This window comes from Charadrius vociferus, unplaced genomic scaffold (genome assembly GCF_000708025.1).
Source record: "Charadrius vociferus isolate BGI_N301 unplaced genomic scaffold, ASM70802v2 scaffold111, whole genome shotgun sequence".
Taxonomy (NCBI): Eukaryota; Metazoa; Chordata; class Aves; order Charadriiformes; family Charadriidae; genus Charadrius; species Charadrius vociferus.
Genome location: NW_009647046.1, coordinates 2,417,150 through 2,435,807, shown reverse-complemented (window position 1 = coordinate 2,435,807; position 18,658 = coordinate 2,417,150). Strand labels below are relative to the sequence as shown.

Genomic DNA, 18,658 nt, shown 5'->3' with positions numbered 1-18,658 from the left:
GGGGCCCGGCGGTCGGGGTCTGGGGGGGTGGCGGAGGCGGAGGCCTGCGCTTGTGTCCCGGCCCGCTGGCGTTTGCTTGCCCTCAGGAAGCGTCCGTGCCGTGTGACCTTTTTGGCGAGCGCCTGGGGACACGGCTGGTGCCCGTCACCCTTAAACCTGAATTTATTTTGCGCGGAAAAGCGGCCCCGTTGATCCCCGTGCGTCCTTTCTCGGGGCCCTGCCTGCGCCTGCTGCCCAAAGCTGTGCCTGGGTGACAGCTTCGCAGCCCCGTGTCACCCCCTGTCTTGAGGGGTGTTTGTAATCATAACCAAAAAAAAAAAAGCAACAGCAGATCCTGTGGGGTTTTGATGGCTTAGATGCTGGCACATCAAATAAAACCAGGATTATTTTGTCTACGAAGAAAAAAATAATCCTTTCTTGACGCTGTTGAGTGGCGCGAGCAGTGTCTAAGTTCAGATCGTTCTGTCATCTCTGCCGCTCTCTTTTTGATCTTGTGATTTGCTTCTCTGTCATCTTGTTGGACTGTTCTTCCTGCTGTATTTACAGTGCACAAAAAAGTTGCTGTCTAGTACTGGTGCAAACTTCCTTCCTTATCAAAGTCTAATTCCATGTACTGTGTACCACAATACATATATGTTGCTGTAGTTTAGTCTCTATTACAGCATCCTATATATTCCACTATACGTTTATGTTGTGTTTATCTTTGGATTTACTATAAACAAACTTTGCAGATTACCTGAAGCTGCCTGGCTTCTGCTAGAGCTACTGAGAGGCAGCTAGACTGGTTAAAGAGATATTTAAGTCAGGGATGGGAGCTACTACTCTTCTTGCTGTAGCTTTCTGTATTCCCTGCCGTAATCTGTGAGCTTTATTTTTCTCTTTAGCCACTGTCAGACCAAAAAATGAAGTAGAACAGAAGCAGCTATGTGCTTTTGGGGAGTACGTGGCTGAGATTCTGCCCAAGTATATCCAGCAAGTACAGGTAGGTGCTGTTCAAGAAATTGTTCTTGTAGGGGGGACAAGACCCAGTGAACACACTACTTGTTTGTTAGCTGTTTTCAGAAGTTGTTCTGGGGATGAAAGATTGCTAGAGTTACATGAAAGTTACTGCTGTTATTAAGCTCCTTTATCTGATGTCGTTGCGCGTCTGCTGTACTATATACTCTCTTTGCTTGGGTGTTCCACTGGATTCAGTGTAATGTTCAGTCCTGTTGGTGTTTGTGCTCATGCCGTTTCCACTGTTTTCATTAGGTGACCTGTTTCAATGAGCTGGAGCTTTTGATCCATCCAGATGGGATCATTCCAGTTCTGACCTTCCTTCGAGATCACACTAATGCCCAGTTCAAATCCTTGGCTGACTTGACTGCTGTTGATGTCCCATCTCGGCAGTACCGCTTTGAGGTAAGAACTGCTCATAGGTGCAGGACTTGGAGATTTTCACAAGTGCTGGTGGCTGCAGGTGCTGTTGCTGCTCTGACCACGTGTTTTGCTTTCTGACAGCGAAAAGAAAATCCACTCTGAAATGCTGGGTTTTGTTTAATCTGTTGATCGTGGAAACGGTAGCAGAACTGATACTGCGTGGGTTCTTAGTCTGGCTTTCCTTTTGTGCTTTGCTGAAAGTCTTTTGTTGTTGGTTTTTTTTTTGTTTGATTGATTTGTTTTGTTTTCATTTAACCAAAATGTCTATAGACTTTCTGGCCAGATGTGAATTGGTGCTCTTCCTTCTTCCACTTAGGCCTGTTAGCTGCTGTTGACACAACTGATGATGTTTTTCTTTAAAACCCATCAATTTTCATAACAATTTTCCTCTTTTAAAACAAAACAAACTATTTAGTTGTTTTAAAAACATTCCGTGAAAGTTAGGGAGATGAGACAGATTTTCAGAAAGCTCTCAGATTTCGGTCACTGAACTTCCACTGGCTTTCAGTGAATATTGAAGATTGGGTTCCCACAGATGCTTTTGAGTATCTCACCGTATAGCTTTTCAGCTGCAGAAAAATTGCAGCTGCAAATAAGAAAAGAAAAGATACATCTTTGGAGAAAACAGAGACTCAGGGTATTGTCTTCATACCTGCTATTAGAAAGCCTTGTTCACAGTATTACTGCAAAGATGTTACTGTAGTTTAACTTAGGAAGATCTGTAAAAGACAGTGGCAGAAAACACCTAGGGCTCACATGCTGTAGGAGGCTGGCTATGGTTTAGGCAGCTCTATGGATGAAGAGATGTCTGTCTTCCCTTGTCTAATCTGGGCAGAGTGTCTTTTGGGCAAGAGAAGTGAATTGGTAAATTTTTAGTTCCCAGCAAATAACCAGGATAGTGAAAAGCAGCTGGTTTATTTTCCCCCTTTGGTTTATCTTGTGGCATTAAATAGCTTACCAACAGCTGCTCATAAAGCGAGGGGTGGCAGGTTTGCCTTATCTATATTAGCTAATCAGATGTCTGTAGTTTTCAAATATAGCTCCTTCTTGCTTTGCTAATAACAGCTTTGACTTAGTAATGTAACTCGTAAGTAGGCAAAAATCCCGAGAGTTGTAGAGCGAGTTTCATTAATTCAAAGGCCTCCAGTCTCTGAAGAAGTTGGAGATTTTTTAATTCAAGACTTTTCTTTCAAAAATCTACATTCATAGAAATAGTAGAAGTATAGACCTTAATGAATTCACCTTTTCCAGCCATCTTCACAGAGGCAGTATCAAACAAGGCTACACAATTTCTTACAAAGGTTCGGGTTTGGTTTTTTTCAGTCTGCTTGCAGTAAGTATTCGCCTTCCCCTGAGGTTCTAGTAATCCTCATAAGCAGCCTTTTTATTAGTACATATCACCATAAAAGTTAGAAATTTTCTCTGGTATCCAGCTACTTTGCTGAAAATTAAGTGTATTTCTTCTTAGCTTTCTCCCACTGGATGCTGAGAGTAACAGCCATTTTCTTTGTGACAGACTGTTAGAAGACTATTGTCAAGTGTTGCCATCCCTTCAGTATTCTGTTTTAAGATTTAGTATCCCTCTTCACTTCAGCTCTTCTTCATCAGTCACGTTTTCTAAATCTCACACCATTTTTGTTACACTTCTAAGGACCAAATCGATAAGCTATTGGAACCTCAGTTGTAGTAGTGTCGTTTAGTGCTCAGCTCTGAAGTGCTGAATGTGATTCTGCTGATAAAAATATTTGAAATAGTCTTTGTGTGGCTTTGCTTAGCCACTACTGTAATGCAAAGAGATCCATAAACACCGTACAAGACCAATGCCTTCTTTTATTTGGCTGTAGATTGTGTACAATCTCCTGTCTCTGCGGTTCAACAGTCGGATCCGTGTGAAGACATACACCGATGAGCTGACACCTGTTGACTCAGCAGTGCCTGTGCACAAGGCAGCAAACTGGTATGAAAGAGAGGTGAGTGCCAATGTACTTGGGAGCAGAGACTTTGTGGAGAGGGGCTGTGTTTTCCTGATTAAACTTACCTCTAGGGCCCTGAGGAAGAAAGAGAGAAGTGTTTCCCTAGCTGCCTTTTCAGAGTAGGAGTTAAAAGGGTGTTTGATTTGCTTTTGAATGAGTTCCTGCATCAGTTTTGCTGGCACTGCACAAAGCCAGGCATGTAACTGAAATTCTATGGACATAATAGAACACCTTAATGTGTTTTTTTCCTAGTCTCATTTAACTTACTTGGCTCCCTTTCATTTAGGTTTGGGACATGTATGGTGTTTTCTTTGCCAACCACCCTGATCTAAGGCGAATCCTCACAGACTATGGGTTTGAGGGTCATCCTTTCCGGAAGGACTTTCCACTCTCTGGTTATGTGGAGGTAGGAGATAATGCTCATGTCTAAAGTTTTCTAATCTCTCCAATACTCTTATCTGAGTTTCGGTACAGAGATGTGACTGCTTTACGATCCTTTGTCCAAAAGGCACTACGGATGTTTCACTTGTCTGTGTTCCAGAGGAGTTGTATAGATCTCCTGCATGAAAATTTGAAGTCATCACAAAGTGTCATCTGTAATAAGGCAGCCTAAGGCCAGAGACATTGGGCAATTTTAATGTGCTGTATACCAAAGACATTTGTCAGGCAGAGAAAGTGCTCCAGCTTTTAGCGTGTCTTCTGGAAGAGTAAACTTTCCACTGCAAAACTGGACATTCCCAGAGGAGTAAAGGACTGAACTGATCTTAATGCAGTTGGAACTCTGCTTTGTTGAGTTTTTTGTAGGCTCAGATTATAAAACTCTGGTTGAACTGACTCTTGCCATTAATCAAATATTTACCTCTGTATGTCAAACCGCAAGTTGAATGAGTGTGCTTGGTATCTGTTGAGTTTCAAATGACCACCTTACAGAAGCAGTCATATTTGGTGCAGTTTTAAGACTGAGTTGAGTCTCGGGAGAAAACAGTGAGGTTCTGCAAGCAACAGAGGGTTTTAAGAAAAATAGAAATAACAGCAAATCCCGCAAGTGAGACCAGGCAGCATCTCCTGAGCTGCGGTTTGGAGATCTGGACTGGCACAGTGAGGATAAAGGAAACCAATCAGAAGTGTCTGGTACTCACCTGCATTTCACCCTGGTTGTCTTTTTGTCCCATGTTCTGAGTGTTATGCTAAGAAGCACAACTAAAACCAAACAAACTGCCATATTATAAAGATTCATGAGAGCAGTCCCCAGCTGTGCCGGGTGGATGGGCCACCTTATTTCAGTGACTCAGGAGAAATTCCTTTGTCATAGGACAAACTAAATGTGTTGTTTCATGTGGACTGTCGGCTGGGCACTGCTAATTCAGGGTGGTTAGTCAGGACACCTGTGGTATGTGGTAGCGAAGACCAGGGTTTCCCTGGAGAGTCCAGAGATTGTGGTGGCATCTGCAGGGCTCTTGTTTAATAATGAGGAGAACTGAAGCTGTGGCAGAGGCCAGTGGCCTGTCCGTGGCATAAGAAGTAGGATTGCCTGTACCAGAGGGTGGTCTGGGTCATTACTGTGTACAGCTAGTAGCAGAGATGCTATGGGGACTGTATGAAAATAACTGGCCTGTGTCCTTTGCACTGTTCTAGGTGCGGTATGATGATGAAGTGAAACGGGTAGTGGCAGAACCTGTGGAGCTATCTCAGGAATTTCGCAAGTTTGATCTGAATAGTCCTTGGGAGGCATTTCCTGCCTATCGTGCAGCTCCAGAACCCCTGAAAATAGAAGCAGGAGCCAAGAAAGAAGATGCAAAATAGCAGCAGAATGGAGCGGATGCACAGCACCATCCTTTCTGTTCTAACATAGTATTTATAATAATAAAAATTGATACGAGATTCTTGCCTGTTGTGGTCACATGAATAATGTTGTTTTCAAACCCAATGAAAAGCAGAGGGTGAGGGATGCTAATTTACAATCCTGATAATCCCACTGATAGATGTTTATCTGCTGCTTGGAGTTCTGAGATGCTTGATTTGCCTTTTTGGTTTGCAAATTGAATTGAGTCCAGGCATTCCTTGTGGCTATGATTCTTTATATACACTGCTTCTGCTAGCTGTCCCCGCAGGCATAAATCATAACCTGAGCACTCACTGGGAGACTGTACTGAAGCAGCTGTGTAGCTTAAGCAATGGGACAGCAGCGTTTCAGCTCCAAGATGGATGTTGGGAAGACAGTAATAATATAGCAAACAGGCAAAGCCTTTGTAAATGGTTCTAATACAGTCGTTATTAGGACAACACAAGATGTACCTGGATGCAGACCAAAACGATTGTGGAAATCTCTGCACTGTTTCCTTGGGAATTAGGTCAGTTCCTGTTCTCCTGGCGGAAGAAGGAGTTGCAGGTAACCTCTCATGTGCCACTCCCTCATGTTGTGTTTTTCTTCACAATCAAGCAGTGTGCTTTCTCCACCATCTTCTGACTGTGCTTTTTCCTGCAGTCAAAAATATCTCCCTTCCCTTGCCCCATAGACAAAGAGTCTATGCCTTTTTGTCACTATTCCAATTATTTTGAGCTGTGTGATATAATAGCATTACCACGGTCTTTGCTCTTGTGGAAAATCTCAGCTCTCTCCAAAAGCCTGGAAAAATACTGTAGTTTCAGTCCACTCACCACCTGTTTAAATGGGATTACATTACAGCAATCATCAATTAACATCCCTTGTCCAGAAAATGCATCACACAGTTCTGCATCAGAAAGCTGACCGACCTCAATAAGATCTGAAAACTATTGTATAAGAGACTTCATAAAATAATTCAAAAGCTGTTTAAACTTCTGAATTGTAAAAGCACTAATTCAAAAAAGGATTTGGGGGAGTTTAGAGTATGGGATGGAGGAAGGGATAGGACAATAATAAATTCAATTAAGAAAAAAAAAGGGACAAGTACTGATCGTAGCTAGAATGTGATCTGTTTTAAAGAAAAAAGAGCTGAACTTTATGGTAAGAATCAGGTTTCGTGTTTGTGTTTCTACTTCGGCCTTGTAAACACGGACTTCTTAAATTCTTTTCTCTTTTTTTTTTAATTTGTTTCAGGCTGCTGTGGCTGGTAGTGTTTAGGATGTGACTCAGAACAGTGTTCTCTAGTTAAAATTAATAGCATTTGCCCCTCACCTTAAAAGTTATGGTTCTTTATGGGAAAGAGGAAAGAGAAGGGAACACAAAGCATCAGAAGTTTGGGGTTTTGTACAATTCTTGGCTCCACTTTGGATCTGCCATCAGTTGAGTTGATTAAATAGGAAATGTGCTTTTTGTCCTTCCTACAACATGTTCCACAGCTGTTTCTGTTTTCTGTTGCAGTGGCTCTTTTTGCATGCTGATGCCTATTGCACAAGACAGAAAAGTTCCTGGCACCACTTCTGTTGCTGTAAAAGTTCTTTATAAGGCACATTTCCCCCCTACATTGTCCCTCCTCCATCCCAGGTTGCTTGAGGCACCATGCCAAGACTCATGGTTTATGTATTGTAAAAAATAGGTATTTCCCAGTATGATAAGTCAGAAAACTGATGGTAGCAGGAAGAGAAGGAAAACGGCCATTTAAACATAACGTTCATGCAGGAGAATTTGATTGACATAACATCAAGAAATGTTAGATGCAATGCCCTGTCAAGTTAGACAACATGCAAGGTTTGCTGAAGAATGTGGAAAAGTAGCCAGCCCTGTGGGCACAGGCATTGGCTCCAGCAGGTCTTTAATACGTGGAATAGTTGCTAATGGACCCAAATTTCTCTTCTCATTAGAGAAGGCTGGAAGGTAATGAAGAGTGCAATTTATTCACCCAGCTGCGTTATCCCAGTGCACAAGAGGTCACAGAGCCTCACAAAGTACTGCCAGTGTTGGCACACTACCTCCTCCATGGCTCCTGAGCTTGAGGGGCTGTTCTTGCCCATGGATCCTCCTCGCTCTGGGTTCCTTGTGGCTGGTGGGCATTTGCTTCATGCTGGGCAAGGCTGTGGTCAGCTTGGTTAAGCACAAAGCCGTCTTCCAAATCCTCTGTCCGTGCCTGGTCCACACTGCCAGCCTCCACGAGGCTTGTTTGCCTGGGTTGGATTTCCCAACTGTAGGAGGATGTTGGATGAGATGTAAGTCAGATATAGCTGACTTACAGACGCACTGTTCAGAAGAGAGATTTTCTGCTACTGTGGGGACAAATAGACTTTAGGCGATGACTCACAGTCACCATGTTGAGCTTCCCCAGCTGAGTAGGTTTTGCTGGTATTTTCCAGAACTCTGGCATTTCTTCCTTCAGCCGAGCAAGAAAACTCTCCTCCTTGAGGATGTGGCTATTGATGGTGTCAGAGTATCAGCCCTCATCACGCCCACACAGTCTGTATAGGTCCTTAGAATTGATCTCCTGCCAAAATCCAGATGGGGATTTCAGCTGGGCCTTGCACTCCTGCAGAACAGAGGCTTTTGGACTAGGGAAGGTCAGGCTGGATGACAACATGCCCCATATCACCCATCACACTGCATCCCATGACATCATCTCCAAGTTGTGTGAGGCCTGAGGGGGGCTCCTTTTGTGCAGTAGGCGCAGTGGGATGGGGCCCTCCCTGTCACTGTCACACAGCCCATTGCTCCTTCAAGCAGTGGATGCTGCTCACAAACTGAAAGAAAAAGACATGGAAAACATTTGCATAAGGACCAGCAGCACCATACCTGGAAAATACCAGTCTAACAGTGGAGGTCCCGTCTGGTTACAATCAGTGCTTCACTTCTACTTCGCTCAAGGTTTTCTTCCTTCTTCTCTAGTGACTCAAACCTCACCTTCCCTGGGAATTGTGTATGTCCTTCTTCCTTCCCCCTTTTCCTCAACCTTCCTCTTCTCCTCACCTTCCTCCCCTGAGCACCTGCCAGACAGACCCATGCTGGGGACTGTTGAAGCAAGATACTTCTCCAATTCCATAAGCAGAATTTCCCTTTCGTGAAGATGCTGCTTATCTCCCTGCAGTCCCATCTCAAAGACATCTCCCTCCCGAAAGAGGTCTTTCTGGTGCTGTATGAACTACACCTTGTGCCTCAACCAGCATCCAATCAGCTCCTGAAGTTTTTGATCCTTCGTATCTTTCCCATCTTCCTGCTTCAGGCGGTCACGGTGGAAAGGATGAAAACAGCCAATGTGCCCCTGCAGAAACCTGGCTTGACGTGATGTTTTGAAACTGCTCCTACAACAGACGGTTGTGACCAGGGGGAGTGCAGAGGGGCATGGTTGTGCACACTCAGCTGTGAATACCTGGCAAGGACAAAATGCCTCAGGAGGAGCAGGTGCACCGCCGAACATTGCACTCGTACATGTGGGGACTACGGGCAGCTGTCAGAAACTCAGGCTTGTTTCTGTGCACCACATAGTTACTAATCCTTTACAAACAACTAAGGCATATGTTTATCACTCTGCAACTGCTTTTCTGTGCGGGATAGTGAGGCAATTCTACAAAATCCCCCCAGCTCAAGGCAGCATCTACCACTGATGCTTGTCCCCCGCCTGCCACTGTATCAGTCACTGAAGTGCACCCTCTGAGCCTCCTCTCTTCTCCCTCCCACCAACATGGGTATCCTGCTCTAGGCACTTCAGCTGCAAGCTGTTCCTAGGAAATTTTCTTGTTGACAAAATCATATATGGTCTTCGCAAATGTTGGCCAAAATCCTGGACTCCTGCTTGTGTCACACGCTGCATGCTAAAGCGAGGCTGTTTCACAGCCCACGAGACGCAGGGTTGGGTTTTTTTGCATACTGACTTCCAGACAAAGTCACGTGTACACTGTGGATTGTAAGGGACTCTGGCACAAAACAGAAGGCACATCAGTCTGACTGCACAGATGGGTCATCAGCGGCTGCCTCTTGAACAGCATGTGATTCACAGTTTAATAAAAGTATCTCATCCCAGAAGAAAGGAATGCGGCTAAAGCATAAGCAGCAGAAAATAATGAAAACTGGAAGAAGCGTAGCCTGGCTTGAAGATAGCCAAGGCTATGACAGAAACACAGGTCTTTTTTTGACCCAAACGGAGAGTAAGAATGGCTCTGGATATGGAGGGCCCCTCCTCCCGTGAGAAATCTGGGACTCTGACATTACCTGGTGCTTTTCTTCATAGCTGGTGTGAGTCTGCATATTGCCAGGTACAGCTACATGTTCTTCAAGTTTCACAAGATGTGCTACTTTGCACACTGACAACTTACTAACTGGAACATCATCCCTACCCTCAGTAAACTGTCTGGTGACAGTAGTCACCACAAACTGACACCCTGTAACTTGCGGAGAAAAGTATGCATTTCAGCTCCACTTTCTCTCTTCTCTAGACAGACTTCTTTCCCCCTTTAACATGAGGGAGATGGTATTATTACTTATTTATACATATTATTGCACATTTGTATAACCCTGGCATCCCAGAACCTGTTGGGAGAACCCAGGACGGTACTGTGCCATACAGAGCAGAAATAGAGAACAGCTTGACTGGGGATTAGGCACTCATAAAAGTGCAAAGGTGTGTAGAGAACAGATATTTGCTGCAAAGGGAATCAGATGAAGTTTCACCTATGTAATTCACAACATCTAAGGCAGACTGTGCTCATCATAACCCAGAAGCCTTGCCACAGGAGAGGACGATGAGGTGCTAAAGCCTGGCTGGCTTTGGTCTCTGCTGTTTGCTAGGTCTGTATATTGAGTTCTCCCTACAGGAGTTTTGGTGGAGAGCTGAACAAATGGCATTTCTTCTGCCTGCTTGTCTATTTCGGCTGCTACTGCCCTTCCCTGAATCTGCACAGACTGCCGGCCTTATCCCTTTGTGACATTTCAGGGTTGTTTGTACATTTTCGAACTCAGGAAAAAGAAAAACTGGAAATGAGGCCAAGTAGCTGAGCGGAAGTGTCATGGAGATGTGACAGAGGCACTGTGAGGAGGAAGAAGGGACCAGGAGGTACTTCCTTCTTCAGAGGCAATCATGTGTAGTGAAATTTCTTGCTACTAATAGCTTCCTATAATAAATTGCAGTGGGAAACCAGTCTTTGGAAAAGAAGCGTAAACATTTCTGCCAAAAACTTCACAACAAAATCTTCCAAGTTTCCAAAATATGACGGAAAATATCCTTCGGGGTCAGCAAGTTGAACTGCAAGCCCTTCCCAGGACTGCAACTAGGAACGCAGAACAGTGGATCCGTTCCAACAGAGGCTGCTGGGACCAGAAGCGGCGAGGGAAGGCGCCACAGGGAACGGCTCTCTTTTCACGCTCGGCACTGTCCACGGAGGGGGTGGCAGCGACTGTTGGGCAGGGCTGCCATGGCCCAGGTGCCGTTCAACGCCTGGCTGATCCTCTGCGTGTTCGCTGGGTCCCAGAGGCTGACAGGTAGGGAGTGCACCTGCTAGCGATGCGGCTTCTTTGGCTTGGCAAGCGTTCGTGCAACGCCAGTGGCACGACACTTTGCCTTCTGCTTCGGCCAGCTGTGCTGCCACGGGAGAGAGCGCGGTGGCAGGAGCCCCAGCTGGGGGTTGCTCAGTGGGGGAGACACTTGTACCTCCTTGCAGGACAAAGACCTGCTACTATGTTTGGTGGCAGGGGGAGGGTTTTCTTGGGTCTCCACTGAAAAAGTCTGCTCCTGTAACGGTGTTTGTGGATTTTCTAGATGATGCTTTTTTTTTTGGAAAAAACCCTGACTGTTGAATGATAAAGTAAATAAGGGACTGTTTTCCTATCTCCAAAGAACACTTACATTATTATTTCAATACGTTATTCGTTATGCGTTGTTTAATTTTTGTTTTACTCTGCTCAAAAGTCTAACGCTGCCTATATTTACAAGACAGTTACCAGTAACAGCAGTTTGGCGGCTATTCAACAAATTCACTGACTTTGCAGCCAATCAGATGTCTCTCAGTAGAGGGATCTGTGGTCTTAGCAGGTCAGCTGGCAGCGAGAAGCCCAGCAAACAAATTTTCGGTTGATGTAGTATCTTCACCTGAGCTAAAAGCCTTGCTGGCACACCCATGGAGGGGTAGGAAAGAGCAGCTCCATCCCGGCTCACATTCCAAAGCCACAGCTGGCTTGGATCAGGGAGCCTGCAGCTGTGCAGAGAAACAAACCTCCGCAGCCTGGGGGGTGGCAGTGCACTTCTTCAGGCAGCTCGTACATCTCCCTGAAAAGCTTTAATCACGAATGGAAACTTGGAAGCGAGGTTTGGTAGTAGTCATCGCACACACACAGCATTAAATCATTTTTCTGCTTTTTATAAGCACCTGCTGACCTTAACTCTGAGGTACTGAACACAAATTCTCCCTCTTTTTTGTATAAAAAAGCCTTCATCCATGTAAAAAGGAACAAAAAAAAAATGTGTCAGAGAGCTTGCTGTTGTATTCAAGCTTTTTCTGTCTCATCTTTCCTGATCTGAAGGATGAGTCTGCAAGCAGTAGAAGAGGGTCTTGGCTACAGGACTATGCTGATCAACACAGAGAAGGGAGGAGCTGCAGCCTCCCTCTCACAGTCTTGGACTAAGGCTAGTTGTGTCTCCTTTTTTTCACAAAGAAAGAAATAATAAAGGCAAAACGAATGCAGAAAGTTAAAGCATTAGAAGTAGCAAATGAAAACTGAAGATTTTTTTTTAGGATTAATGTGACTCTCGTATTAACAAGCTCCCTTCCTCTGCCCTTGTACCCATTTTTCCCAGTTTAAATGATGATGGGTCGCTCAGCAAGGAATTAGCTGGACATGACAAGAGCCATAATGAATATGACCAGGTTTCTTTTACCCTCACGCTCCGCCCCTGCCAGCAGCAGGTGCTCAGGGAAGAAGTATAAAACCAGGATAAGCATCAGGTTATGTTTCCACCAGCAGTTTGAGGAGCCTCCCCAGCACCCTCAACCTGTTGGGAAGCATCACTTTCTCCTAGCAAAAACTGCCAAGCAATCAAAACCCATCAGTTCACAACGCACCTAGCGAGAGGGGCTTCCTTGCTGCCTGCCAAAGCAGGTGCCTTTGCTACTTTACCCTTTAGCTCTCTTGGCAGGATTAAGGGCCATCATACTGAAAACTTGCACTTGCCTCCCTTGACCACTTCTGCTTCTCTTGAAAAGCCTGTTTTCCTCATCAAAATCCCGTGGTTAGCATCTGTCATGTTTGGCAAGCGATGAGTGGCAGCTCAGAAATATTGAAGACATTATTGACAGACAACCAAATGACAAAAAAAACCAGGAAGGGCTGTGGTCTTGTGCTATCAAACTCTTTCTGATGTCTTCCAGATGAACACCCTCACAGCAGGGATGGTGCCGGTGCCAACGCACCCCGTCGCAGCCCAGAGGACGCCGACGTCATGTTAGAGGTCTCCTGGGAGTTGGGGGCCTGTGGGCCGAGGCACTGTTAGCGCCTGCGCTCCCACCTGCATGCACGTAAAAACTCACACATTCTGCTTGTTCTCATCCCTCCCAGATTTCGGGAGCGCCTGGAAAATGCCTCGGCGATGCCCTAGTTGCATTTGTGCTCCCTCCCCTTGCAGGGTGCAGCTGAAGGGGGCTCTGACCCCCTCCATGGCACCTCACAGCTCTGGGGTGGGACAAGGGACATCCCCCCACCTAGGGCTGCTGCGCCGGGAGCTGCTGCAGGCAGGACTGTGGCGGGAGAGGTGGGGGGGAGGCAAGAGCTGGACGGGTCCCATGGGGAAACTGAGGCGTGGGGCTGGTCATAAAAGGGGTGTGGGACTGGTGGAGAAGGACATGGAGAGGGAGTAGGCGGGCCGTGGGCAGCGAGTCAGGGAGCGTCCGCCTCTCGGTCCGGCCTGAGCAAGATTTGGCAGCGTTGCAGGTGGCTTCACAGCTCAATTATAACCAGCGGAGGGTTTGTGCTGGGCTTCCCGTGCGCATGCTGCTCTTCTCTTCCAGATGCTCTGGGGAGGGCTGGATATTCAGGCCAACAGGACAATCCGGCTGCAGGATGAAGAGCTGGCCTCCCTGCGCCCGACACGGCGGTTCATGCAGATTTTAGAGGATGAAGTTCCCAAAACACCAACAGAGATTGAGCAGCATCTGAGATATTATTCACTGACTGATACCGCCTTGCCTCTAACAGAGTTTGACCGTCTCCTTTTCACCAGTGTTTACTGTGCCTATCAGGTTCGCTCCACACAGGGTCTGGATAAAAATCTCTGGATTAGTTTTTTCTCTCAGCTAGTCGATGAAATCTTTCGTGACCTTTGCAAGGGGCTCTGCCCTGCAAACACCACCCTTCTCCTGGCTTCCTGGCCCTGGAAGGAGAAGCCTTCCCATTTAGCATCCCTGAAACATTTCTATCGTTCTAATCTGGGCAGGACAAAGAGAGACACTTAATAAGGGAAACTACTGTAGGAAAGGACACACCTGACTTCAGCAGCAGCCTTGGTTATTTTGCATGCTTTCCACATTATTCAGGACTTTGTACAAATACACCCTGCTTTTTGTCCTGCTTTCTGCATTGCGCTGACAACCCTCTAAGGATTTATACACAGGCTTTTATTTTTAAATTAAACAGGACAAAAATATAAAGTGCTTTTCACCCTTTTTTGTGTTTTGGTTCTTTTTTTCCTCTGTTTGTTTTTTGTTTTTCAAGTGGGCTGTGCTGAAGGGGGCAGTGCTATGTAGATGTGTTATGTCTCTTGATCACTGATGCTTGCTGGGGAGATGCCCTGGCAGTTTTTTCCCAGGATATTACACTGGTGCCCTAGCTGACTTCATTTCAGATAATTCAGTTCGGCCTCCTTGTATTCCCGCTGTGGTTTCAACCAAATACAGTATTTTTTCTCCTCTCCAGTAACCAGCTAAGCAGATTTTGTTGTGTTTGATGATATAGGTCACATATTTAATTTCAGCTTTCTGCTCATGTGGCATCACATTTTATGTGTCCATAGCAGTTTCCCATCTCATGTATTCATTTTTCTTTAAAAAGCAACCTGACAATATATGTATTCCATGAAGCTTTTTAGTATTTGTATATCGTATTTACACATGTAAACTGCTTTGTGTCAGTTATCAGTTTGGAATATACTTCCTTATATCTCATTTAAATTCCTGAGGATTGTGACCTAGTTATTTCTTCAGCATATTTTACCTCTTCTATGAAGTTCTTTGTACAGCTATGGCACTTTACAAGCCAAACATAATAAATACACAATGTCTACCCTCAAAATCAGAAATACAATTATTTTATAGAAAGAGGTCATTAACCTTTCTCTGTCTTACACATTGCAGTGTGGAATTAAATAAATGTAATTATCTACTCTGGAGGGTTTTGATTTTTTTTTTTTTTTATTTCTACTAGGTTTCCCACTGCTATTATAGGTACATTAATTTTGAACATTCATTGCATGTGCTTAGATGATGGGATCCATAATTCCCTTTCTATCAACATACTCTTAATTTTCCATGCTCAACCAAGGAGGCATGTGTGACATTCAAAGTGGGAACTGCTAGCTTTTGACCTAGTTAATCTTTTTCCAAGCTGTTGTTGCCCAACAGATGGAGAAATGGTGAGGCAGGAATAAGTAGCCTGGAAGCAAGATGCCACAGAGAATGGTTTTAGAGGTCAGGTTAGGGCTGTGACAGGAGAAGATAGATTAACACAGTTCATAAAGCAGGTTGTTTGTTGCTTAGTTTTTTTTGTGTTTGTTTGTTCACGTTTGTTTTTCCCAAAGGATGTGGGAGCTAAGATTAGCATTTTATCTGAAGTATAACTTCTAGTAAACTAGTGTTCCACTTAACGTTCTTCTATACTTTTGCTGTTTTTTTCCACACCTCCAATCTCTACCCTTCATCTTTTTCCCAAATATGCCCCCAGTCTTTAATGTCTAGGATATGTATGGAGTGACGGAGGCAGGGAGTGGCTGCAGACAAGTCCAGTTTGAGCAGAGAACGTCATCAAAAAGCCGAGCTGGGATAGTGCTAGTGCATGAAAATATTGTCTTGCTGGAGAATACACAGTCTGAGCTATATGAATGTCTGGATAAAGGTTGACGGGGTGGGCTTGGTGACTCAGGTGCAAATACACTGTTTTGAATGAGGATTTTGTTAGGATCAGTTTAAGAGCATTGCTCTCTGTTAAGATGATATAAATTAAACTCAAGTGATGTCACAAAGTTTTGTGCATGCTCAAGATGATGCACTTTTGCAGTTTGTGTATTTTGGGAGACAAAGCAGGGTTTAGCTCGACTGAAAGAGCACCAATTGCACTACGATGAAGCCTCCAGCCTTCGGCTTTCCTACCACCCTCCCGAGTGGATTCTGCTGTCAGTCCCTATGCCCCTGGAGGAACACACCAGAGCCCTCTACAGCCACATCAGTCTCTCTACAGCAGCGCTACGGTTTGGCAGAACACAGCATGTGAGAAACCACTGGAACACGCATGCTGAAAATATCACTTAATGGTACCTCTGCTCCTGTTTGCACTAGGTTACTGATACAGCAAATGGCAGGTTAGTGGTGCCCTTGTATTCAAGGAGCTCATCTCTGGAGAATGTAATGCCCTTGCAGGGAACGCTGCCATTGCACAGCATGATACTACTCACACTTATACATTATGAGCCTGCTTCCGGCCCAAATATTGAGAGATTTAAAAAGGCATTTTTTATTCTTCTTGCGTACCTTGCTTCTGAGCTTTCAGAGGATGGTCCATTTGTATATTTGAGCCCTCGTCCTTTACTACAAGGTGCTAGAAGCCTACCTTTTTGTTTCTTTCTAAATGCATTATTTTCATTAAATGGAAGCTGAGATTCTCAAACACAGCTTCTTGACTTCATCACCAGCAGATTAAGAAAAGTGCCAAATATTGTGAAACTTGGAATAAAATCATAAGAGGTACCAACACTTCACACACACAAATGATAAAAAAGAGTGTACACAGACAAATTGGCTCAGTAACACATACTGCAGCTCATACAATCACCATGCTTCTTTCTCTCCTGAACTGGTACCTCAGCCAGTGACAAGAACACAAGTCTCACAAATAACAACAAATTCCAATCTGAGAAAATTTTACATCTTTTGTATTTTTATTACATTCATTTTCATTACATTTATTCCCTCCCCAGATCTGCAAGGCAAGTCACCACATCCTTTGCTTTCTGGGTGCTGGGAATCTGCAGAACTATTATTGCAGTGTTTCTCTGATTCTCAGCATCTCACTACACTGCCCCACCCCTGCCCCAAAACTACGTCATGCTTTATGCTTAAATCAAACACCAACACAGGACACACACATACAACCTGCAAAGACCTTTCTATGGATGAATGGCAGACACAGCAGTGGCCCTGCAGACAGGGCAAAAGCGTGCAGCAGAAGGAAAGCACTGGACACATGATAGCATGCCTAAAGTAGAAGATGACATTCGAAGAGGAGCTATATCCAAGTTCATGGCACCTTGGCTTTTCTTATGCTCCTTTCACACCTGCATTTAATTATTTGACCCTTGGGGTGAGCTGGCACCCAGAAGCTGCTTCGGCTGAGCCTCTGCATAGATCAGGAAGCCTGTGAAGGTGATGTACTTGCCATGGTTGCTGTAGGCACCATAGCCATCGTGCTGATGGCTGTAGAGCCAAACAGTGTCCCCATATTGCAGAGGCAGCATGATACTCTGGCTCTGCATCTCTCGCCTCTTGGAGTGGTTGTCATCATAGATCATGGCCTGCACCTCATTGTGGTTCTTCATAAGTTTCACTGACATAGTTTTAAAGGGCATTTTGCCAATGGTGAAGGAGAAATAGTATGCACCGGGTATACGGCATGAGAAGATGCCAGTGGAGGAATTGAAATCTTTTCCAATGTTCACAAACTCTGTGTCAAACGTGATTGGCTCATGCTGGGTTTGCTTGTCATCTGTCCCCAGGAGACTTTGCGAGCGGGCAACAGAAAATGCAGAGCGAGGGTCTTGCTCCCTGTTTGGTTGATCAGATAACACATGTCGCTGTGAAGCTTCATTCTGCTCTCCAGGAAATTGCTGAATAGTGTGATGGTGTGGCCCCAGCTCTTGAGAGCTGAGAGCATTCTGGAAGAAGGCAGAAGTGTCTGGATAGATTAGGTAGCCATTGAAAGTTGTATAGGGGCCCACATTGCTGTAAAGAGCATACTTGGGATCTCCATGTAAACGCAGCCAAACCGTGTCACCGTAGTCAAGCTGCAGCATGGCACTCTGGCTGGCTACCTTCCGTTCCTTGCGGTGATGTTCATCATACACAATCACTTGTACCTCATTCTTGTTTCTCATCAGCATGACAGACAAGTTTTTCTTTGGGTATTTCCCAACAGTGAAGGAGAAGTAGTAGGCTCCAGGGATCCGACAGCGGAACAATCCAGTCTTGGGATCAAAGTCATTGCCAATGTTCACATACACTTTGTCAAAGGTAATGACCATCTCAGAGCTCCCTTCCATGCTGCTGGTTCTGGCCACAGAGAAAGCAGAGCGAAATTCAGTACTGGTGTCAGCTGGGAAGCCATCTGCAGGCAAAAAAATCATGCAGCAAAGGAAGCCAAACAGGATCTGAACCTTCCGTGTCATCATTGTATCTGAAAGGAAAAAGAAGCATATTTTAGCAGGAATACCATTAATTTCCACCTCATACTCCAGTTGAAACTGAGACCTGAATCTTGCTAAGTATACATGAAGGTCTATGTCCAAATATTGAGAAGTTTCTAGTGCATTCTCTGACCAGCGTACGGGACTACACCTCAGTTCAGATCCCAGCACCATTTTGATGTTTTCCTAGCAAGAGCTGGACCTTTTTTTGCCTGTACTTGTAGGAAGAAAAAGAATCTTCTCCTTCAAAAGCCTGGCTATCCTAAAGCTTGTCTGCAAAACACTGTATTGCTCACAATGCAGATGGATCTCAGAGTTTGCTGGGGCTTTGCCAGAGCTCCCTTTTGTAGTGCCTTTATTCATAAGACCAAAGATGAAACAAAGCCTTACGCAGACCCTGTATTATACAGTTGAGATACAGCTGAAGGGCAGGGAGAAGAGGACATACGCTCTAGAGATTCCCATGCAGATGACATTCCCTAGCACTGCACTAGCTGTTTCACAGGATGTGGAAGCTGGAAGCCAAGTAAGTTGGTAGACCCCATTATACAGACAAACTTCACCATGAATCTGTGAAGACTGTAAAGAAACTAGAAGAAGAGGCAATGTTTAGGGAAGGAAGGAAAGCAATGGAGAAAATGAATTAAATGAAAAAAGAAGGAAAACAAAAGATAAATAAAAGGCAAGTCTCCCAAAGTACAGAATCCC

At 44.8% G+C, this 18,658-nt stretch overlaps 3 protein-coding genes across 3 annotated transcripts in view; 2 read left to right on the top strand and 1 right to left on the bottom strand.

Moving 5' to 3' along the window:
* The window catches only part of NDUFS3 (NADH dehydrogenase (ubiquinone) Fe-S protein 3, 30kDa (NADH-coenzyme Q reductase)), a 6,309-nt gene extending 1,035 nt beyond the window's left edge, over positions 1-5,274 (top strand). Inside the window, exons 2-6 of the mRNA XM_009895700.1 lie at positions 885-982; positions 1,252-1,401; positions 3,264-3,389; positions 3,679-3,798; positions 5,028-5,274. Coding sequence (XP_009894002.1) covers positions 885-982; positions 1,252-1,401; positions 3,264-3,389; positions 3,679-3,798; positions 5,028-5,195 — 662 coding nt within the window. The 3' untranslated portion in view covers positions 5,196-5,274. The remainder of the gene's footprint in view (positions 1-884; positions 983-1,251; positions 1,402-3,263; positions 3,390-3,678; positions 3,799-5,027) is intronic.
* A 5,432-nt stretch (positions 5,275-10,706) lies between these two features.
* Positions 10,707-13,736, top strand: FAM180B (family with sequence similarity 180, member B). Its single transcript, XM_009895635.1, has 3 exons — positions 10,707-10,773; positions 12,657-12,736; positions 13,293-13,736. The coding sequence occupies exons 1-3, from the start codon at positions 10,707-10,709 to the stop codon at positions 13,734-13,736; spliced, it is 591 nt and encodes a 196-aa protein (XP_009893937.1).
* A 2,667-nt stretch (positions 13,737-16,403) lies between these two features.
* On the bottom strand, positions 16,404-17,935 carry C1QTNF4 (C1q and tumor necrosis factor related protein 4). The gene has a single exon (XM_009895634.1). It carries the CDS (start codon positions 17,933-17,935, stop codon positions 16,832-16,834), a length of 1,104 nt encoding a protein of 367 aa, XP_009893936.1. The 3' UTR covers positions 16,404-16,831.
* Positions 17,936-18,658: the final 723 nt, after the last annotated feature.

Bases quoted from the DNA above. Each gene is read 5' to 3' on its own strand.
- FAM180B (XM_009895635.1), top strand. From the start codon at position 10,707: ATGGCCCAGGTGCCGTTCAACGCCTGGCTGATCCTCTGCGTGTTCGCT. The intron at 10,774-12,656 runs GTAGGGAGTGCA...GATGTCTTCCAG, and splicing joins TGGGTCCCAGAGGCTGACAG to ATGAACACCCTCACAGCAGG. The intron at 12,737-13,292 runs GTCTCCTGGGAG...CTTCTCTTCCAG, and splicing joins ACGCCGACGTCATGTTAGAG to ATGCTCTGGGGAGGGCTGGA.
- C1QTNF4 (XM_009895634.1), bottom strand. From the start codon at position 17,935: ATGATGACACGGAAGGTTCAGATCCTGTTTGGCTTCCTTTGCTGCATG.